This window comes from Arachis hypogaea, chromosome 5, assembly GCF_003086295.3.
Source record: "Arachis hypogaea cultivar Tifrunner chromosome 5, arahy.Tifrunner.gnm2.J5K5, whole genome shotgun sequence".
Lineage (NCBI taxonomy): Eukaryota > Viridiplantae > Streptophyta > Magnoliopsida > Fabales > Fabaceae > Arachis > Arachis hypogaea.
The window spans coordinates 24,143,027-24,150,186 of record NC_092040.1 but is presented as its reverse complement, the minus strand read 5'-3'; the positions used below and the strand labels follow the sequence as shown (position 1 = coordinate 24,150,186).

The window sequence follows — 7,160 nt, the reverse complement described above, 5'->3', positions numbered from 1 at the left end:
CAACACTTCTAATACTATGATGCATCAGAAACGCGCAAAAGATTTGGGCTGATTTTAAATTGATCCACTTACTTAAACTCTAAATCTCTAATAAAAAAAATATCCACTAACCTAAAGAAGAAACATTTGAAATTTTCTAGCGATACAATCTCTTATTCGTAGAGAAATATCCTATTACTTATATAAAAAGATTCAATAACACAAAAAATAAATATCTCAAATCTTTTACGCAACAAAACACTAGTGCTTTAAAAAAATATCTAATAAATAAAAAAACATCTCATATAAAGTCTTCTACTTAAATCCTAAATCTCTAATTAAGAAAGAAACACCTATCAATTAGAACGAAGAAAAATTCCAATGAGTAAGTGACAAAGTGAAATTAGGATTGGTTTTGGATAGGTGTGGGGTGTTTTTCTTTTGTGGTTTTATTGGATCATTTTTTGGAATTCAGGTTAAAGTGAGTTAATACTTAATACTCTAATTGATTGGATGAAAATTTTTTAAAATAAAAAAATTAATAAAATAATAAAATAGAAAGTTAATTATTTTTAAATTAAAATAATAAAATATATATTTTATAAAAATTACAAAATTAATATTGATTAATCCATTAATTTATTATTTTATTAATTTCTTTTCACTTTAAAAAGTTTAAATTCAATTGATTACCAAACAACATTTTTATCGAGACAAATGTTATTGTGATTTTTAGAATGTACTTTTAAACAATTGAGAGCTGACATACTCAACCCTGCCACTCTCCATGTCATCAAATTAGATAAGGTCCAACTCACAAGAAATAAAAAATCCTACAACCCCAACAAAAGGCACTTACATTAATGGAACCCGACGAAACCTTCGGCCCAATTCTCATCGCAACTATTACTAACACACAAAAACCTCAAAACTCCACAACAAGAAACCCTCACACGGTCACACCCCTTTATAAACCCATCAAACGACACTCCCTCACTCTTATCATATCCGGCTTCTCTCTCCTACACGCCACACAAACCCCTGACTACACTCAAACACACTCCGCCGCCGCATCCCGCGGCACTCCTCCACACCACCACCACCAAGACATAAATAAAATCTCAAGAGAAAGTACTTCTCTTTGTTAGTGGTTTTGCGCACGTGTTCCAAATGGCGACCACCACAAGCACCACCGCATCAACCGCAGGAGCAGCAGCAGCAAACGACGTTGCAGAGGGTCCAGTCCTGAGCGTTGTGAACAAGCGCCTCCGCGCTCTTCGCAAGAAGCTGAACCGAATCGTCCACACCGAAGAATCCGTGGCCCAAGGAAAGCCCATTAACAAGGAGCAAGAAGAAGTCCTCCGCTCCAAACCCTCCGTCCTCGCACTCATCGACGAGCTCGAGAAGCTTCGATCCCCTTTGTCCGCCGCCGTCACCGAAGAACTCAACCTTGCCCTAAAAAATAATAATAACCACCACCAACCAAAACCCCAACCGGAACCTGAATCCCAATTGCAGCCACAACCACAACCCGAACCTGTCTCTGAGGCTAAGAACGATGACGTTTCTGTTGTTGAGGATTTGATTAACTTGATTTATTTCGGGTCCTTGTTTGATGTGAAGTCGCAGAACGAGTTCACGTCGACGATGCTCACGCGCACGCACGAGCGTGGTTGCTGCCTCACCTATGATTATGTAACCGACGACGCCACCGATCTGCTCAGAGAGAGGGATCTTGACCTGATTTCGGCCATGAGGGGGCTTCTGATCTCGCGCCCAGCCGATTCCAGCCTGTCGCACCGCGATGCACTCTGCCGCTGCGTTGAGCACGCCAGGCTCTGGCTCGCTAGGGCTCCGCAGCCAATCGAGCCCAATGCCGAAGTTACCTGTACGTGTTTGAACGAATTCCGTTGCTTTTTTGAAGTTTTAAAATTTGCGGCGTTGATTGATTCATTGTGTGGTTTTTGTTTGTTGATAGATGCTGGATTGAGGGAGAAGTTAAACAAGATTATGTCTTCAGAGTATTTCATCACTACTCCTGAGATTAAGGCTACGGATGAGGTTGCTGCCGCTGCTGCCAGTGGGAGTTACCAGTCTTTCCAGGTCCCTGTGCATGGCACAGCTCCGGTTGAGGGCGAAGGAGGCTCGGTTTCTAAATCTCCGGATCAGGTATAACTATAACGATGCGCTGGTGTCATCTTAAGATGGTGCGATTTACATATGTGGATAGAATGTGATGTATTAGTGCTAACTTGTCTCATTGTTGTTGTTGGTTTTCCTATGGAAATATATTTAAACTGCTTTTCAGACGAAATGTGCTAGCTGCTGACATTGCTTTGTTTGCTGGATGAATGGTTGTTTGAGAGTTATGGGAGTAGGAAATATGTTTATGACTTTTGTTTATTTCGTTTGGTGTATATTATCATAAGAGAGAAATCAGTATTAGGATATATGTAAGTATTGTTGAAAGCTGGTAGGCTGTGTTTGGTTAATGGGTGGAAGAAAATAAGCCATAGATACAAATAGACCTAGACATAACAATACACAATTTTTTTTGGTTTGTTTGGGAAATAATCCACAACACAGGAGACAAGTCATAATTAAATTAAAATATCAATATTATTCTTCTTTTTCCATCATCAACACCATGTCAATATTATTACAGAAAACACTCTGAATGACTTAGATATGGGGAGGGAGGAAGGGAGAGAGAGAGAGAGTTGTTGTCATGGGAGAGAAGCAAAAGACAACATGTTGGTGGGAGTAAAAGAGAAGAAGGGAATGGTTGGGGAAAGGAGGGTAGATTTGGGGAATTCACAAAATATTAAAGGTAAAAATGAATAAAAAATTTGTGTCCAACATAAAAAAATCCGTCTCAACTTCCTGAAGTGACACAAAATACATCTCTCGTCTATTGTGTGCAACTGTGTACAAGCGTGTCCTTCAAAAAATTGTCTCTCCAACTAAATGGGAAACAGTGTGCCACCGTGTCAATGTATTAGATGGATACGCCCACTAACCAAACACTGTCTTAGGATCCTGGTTAAGTATTAGTGCATTATCTTATGCATCAAATGATCAAAAATTGAACTGTAGTCTTGCATTCATATATCAATGAGCAGAGGTACTCAACTAAACTAGTTCTTGTTCCAACATGGGCCCAGGTAGTTTTGATGGTTTATTGGCTTTATTCAGGTTCTCTGTGTGGTGCGTGAGTTTTAGGAGAAACATTAGTGACAGTGTAGTCCTTTAACATATTATATCTTCAAGATTATTATTGCGTTGATACAATCATTTGAACTTTCTGTATTTGGAAGTTCAATAATGATCTCTTGTTCTTATTATCCCTTATTCTCTATCTCATGCTGTAGGTTTGTATATTTTTAATATATTTAGAGCTTTTTCTTTAGTACATATGCAATCAAAATATTTCATAAAAGGATTTATTTTATTTTAATTTTTTTTATTAGGGTTAATGGAAGAGATACCACTATCATACATGTTATATTGTACATTCTTTGAGTAGTTCAATCTTATACTTTTGTAAAATCTGACTTTATAATTGTTTATAATAAACCTTGGATGTAATTTTTTAACAGAAAGAAATTTCATACAATTTAATGGAGGATTGACAATACATTAGTATAAGTTGTGAGTTGTGAAAACGTTTTCTAATTCTCAGGATTATTAAACTAGTATCTATTTGAAGAGAAGAGCTGGCTTGAGGTGGTTTATATATGTGAGAATAAGGCTAACGGGGGATTTGGCTGAATTAAATGGAATGTTCCAATATAAAAAGTAAAGGAATCACGAAGAAACCATTTAGAATGGCCCAAATCTAACATTTTTATTGGAAATCTTTTATGGTTCACCTCACCTAGCAAGATATGGCCTAGATGTTGGTTATTGTTGTGTATCATGTATTTGTTCTTGACATTTTTATAATAAGATGTTTTCAACATAAATATGCTTGTGTTTCTTCCTCTTTCTTGTCCCACATATAGATATGAGTGAACATTCTAATTGATATACCTTATATGTTATTATGTTCAGAATCAATAGATCTCCTTGGATGTGTGTTTAAAGTTTGATGATTGAGTTGACTATAATGCTAAAAGCATGTAGATGGATAAATTATCAATGAAGTTTACATGAACACCAATGCATAATTCGATGTCTTTCAAACACACTCTTAATGTGATAATGGAACAAACTATACTATTCAAATAATAGTTTCATGCTTAGCTGCAATATCTTTTTCCCTATCTAAAAGATACCTGTGTATAATTTTGACTGATCATGATAAACTGTAAATATGCTTTTCTTTCTATACTAGTCTTTTGAAGCTTCAAATCTTGTTGGTTGGTTTATTATAGTAGTTTCATTACTATGCTATTTAAACTATTTCTTTTTGTTTTTGTTGATGTAACTTTTATATCCCTTAATATTTTGTTGCACATATTTTATTATATATATGGTAAAAAGTAAGTATACTTTTTAACCTCAATGTTTGGGGTTAATTTCAATTTTAGCCTAAATTTTATTCGTTCAATTTTACACCTAAATGTTTATGATAGATTCAATTTTACAGTTACATACACATCTGTTACATTACTGCAGAAGTTATAAAATTGTTGGTTATTCATTGATATGATTCGCCTAGAGAACTATTTACTGAGCACCTATCTTCTTGAATGTCTTTGGTGAAGAAACATGTTAGCATGATGAGCAAGTTTCTCTATATCTTTTGTGATTCAAGCCAAAAGACTCGGCTTAAAATTTTCCTATCATTTATAGGATGAAGGAGCCATAAATTATCAAGGACATGGATCTGGAGAAGAGAACTCTGATCCTGAAGGGGAGCTTCAAAAGGTGCTTATCCTTTGCAATATATCTTTCTAGCCATAGAACATGTGATTTGATCTGATTCTCAAGGTAACTCTTTATGCAGGACGAGGTTGAAGTAGAAAATGTGGAGGTGGTCACAGCTCAGAATGAACAGACCAATGCACAGGTCGACGTGGAGTATAATCAACGAGATATGGAGACAAAGGATCAGCACTATCCTAGAAGGGGTTATCAGAACCAAAGAGGGGGTCGCGGTGGTGGAGGTAGTCGGAGGGGTTATTCAAATGGACGTGGAGGCCGTGGTGGTGGTGGAGTTGGCAGAGGAGGCTACCAAAATGGTCGCAATCAATACTATGATCAACCTGGAAACTATTATCCAAAGAACTACTATAACAACAGAGGAGGCGGAGGAAGAGGCGCGAGAGGAGGTGGCTACTCTTACAACAATGGTTCAGGTGGTCAATTCAATCATGTTGCAGGTGATGTTGGGGTTCAATCATGAGTAATAATCATGATGTGTTCATAGTGTCCGGGGTGAAACTCTTAAAATTGTCTTACGTGTTCTCGAACATTTTTGTTGACATTAGCAACACCACCACTTTAGACTCCACCATTTTGTAGCTCATTAGCTGTGTACTCTGCGTGAATCTTACATGAGAAAAACTATTTAACTACTACTTTAATGTTCTGTTACACACCTTTCTATTTGCATTATTTTTCTATATTAATTGGGGAGTCATTTTAGCCATGACATGATAGGATAGTATCATTGTTATATCATTTTCATATGTCTTGAGATCTATTTTAATCTTTGTGGGGAGGTAGAGATAAGGTGTGATAGTTAGAAACATGTTTTCACAAGTTATTTGTTTTTCTTGTTTTCACTTTTCTCTAATGAGATGTCCGAGAGCATTTAATTTTCAAAATCAGTATTTAAGAACATTAAACCTTCTTAAATAATTTTAGAAAGAGAAAGTATTGGGAAATAATATTAATTGTGTATAATGTGTAAAATGAATTAAAAAAAAAGGTAAAATTAAAATAAAAAATTAAATTATTAATTAATTATTTAATTTTAAAATTTAAAATTTGAAAAATAATATTAGTATTTAAATTCATTCACAATATGTACGGTTATTTCTAATTTTATCGTAGTCTCCAATACACGTCTAAAATTAATCGTTATCTTCTCTGGTTTTTACCTCTCGTGTCACTGAATTTCTCGCTGGTCATACCGAGGCCGTCGCATCATCCCACCGACGTCCTTACTTCTGCCGGTCAGTTCGATGCGCCTCGTCCTCTGACACTTAGCCTAACGTATCTGCCGCTATTTTCGTGCCTCTCTTCCGAACCAGCTTCACTTTCTCCCATTCTTTCAAGCCTTTTCTCATTCTTCATTTTCAGATCCAAGCATGATTAGCTCCTTTCATGATTAGCTCCTTTCATGATTTGAGTCCTATGCTTCACAACAGTGTCGCTTTTGTCATGACTAGTCCTTCAAAATTGTTTCACCGTAATAATAGTTTCTTTTGTTTATTCATCTTCTTCTATTTTAATGGTCAATTTAAGATGATCATTTTAGTAGGTATACGGATGGATATTTTATTTTTATGTAGATGATTATTTTGATTGGATTGAGTTTAGTTATATATAATTAAAATATGTTAGATGTTCAATTTATTAGATATGCGGATGATTATTTTTATGGATGGTTATTTTATTAAGGGTGAGTGGCGTGTGGCAAGCTAAGTAGCGACGGAAGGTGTGGTGACCGCTAGTTGAAAAAGAAGAGAGTATTGGAGGATTTCAGATGGTTATTTTTTTTGAAATAACTAACTAGATTTTTTAAAAATTTAAAATTTGAAATTGGAGAATTTAAAATTTAAAATTTGATGTGAAATAACTAAATAAGAGTTTTTAAATTTATTATTTCGTAGGTAATTTTCATTTTTAATTCATTGGGCTAAATAAGCATATCATTGTACACATTGTACAAATACTCCATTAACTCCTTAGTGGGACCTTTTAAAAAAAAATATACTTTAAGAATTTGGTGAATTCTGAAAAAAAAAAAAAAGCACCCGCGGGGATTACCTGCAAAGCGGAGGTTAATGGAGACTCGAAAAATTTCTATGAAACCTGTTCTCACGAATAAATGGAAACGGGAAAAAGAATTTACTTAAATATTCTTTTATATATAAGCTGTATAAGTAAGCCTAATTTATTTTATTTTAATTTATATATTAAAATTTTATATGTATGTTATTATGTTAAATATTTATTTGAATTGTATTTGATTTGATATATTTAGTTGAATTGTATAAAATTTTATT

The 7,160-nt window shown here is 34.9% G+C and overlaps 1 protein-coding gene across 1 annotated transcript; it reads left to right on the top strand.

The window, feature by feature from the left end:
- Positions 1-812: 812 nt before the first annotated feature.
- LOC112800966 (uncharacterized) lies at positions 813-5,520 on the top strand. The gene is made up of 4 exons (XM_025843431.3): positions 813-1,867; positions 1,958-2,148; positions 4,777-4,851; positions 4,931-5,520. Exons 1-4 carry the CDS (start codon positions 1,150-1,152, stop codon positions 5,327-5,329), a joined length of 1,383 nt encoding a protein of 460 aa, XP_025699216.1. The 5' UTR covers positions 813-1,149; the 3' UTR covers positions 5,330-5,520.
- The last annotated feature ends 1,640 nt before the right edge of the window (positions 5,521-7,160 follow it).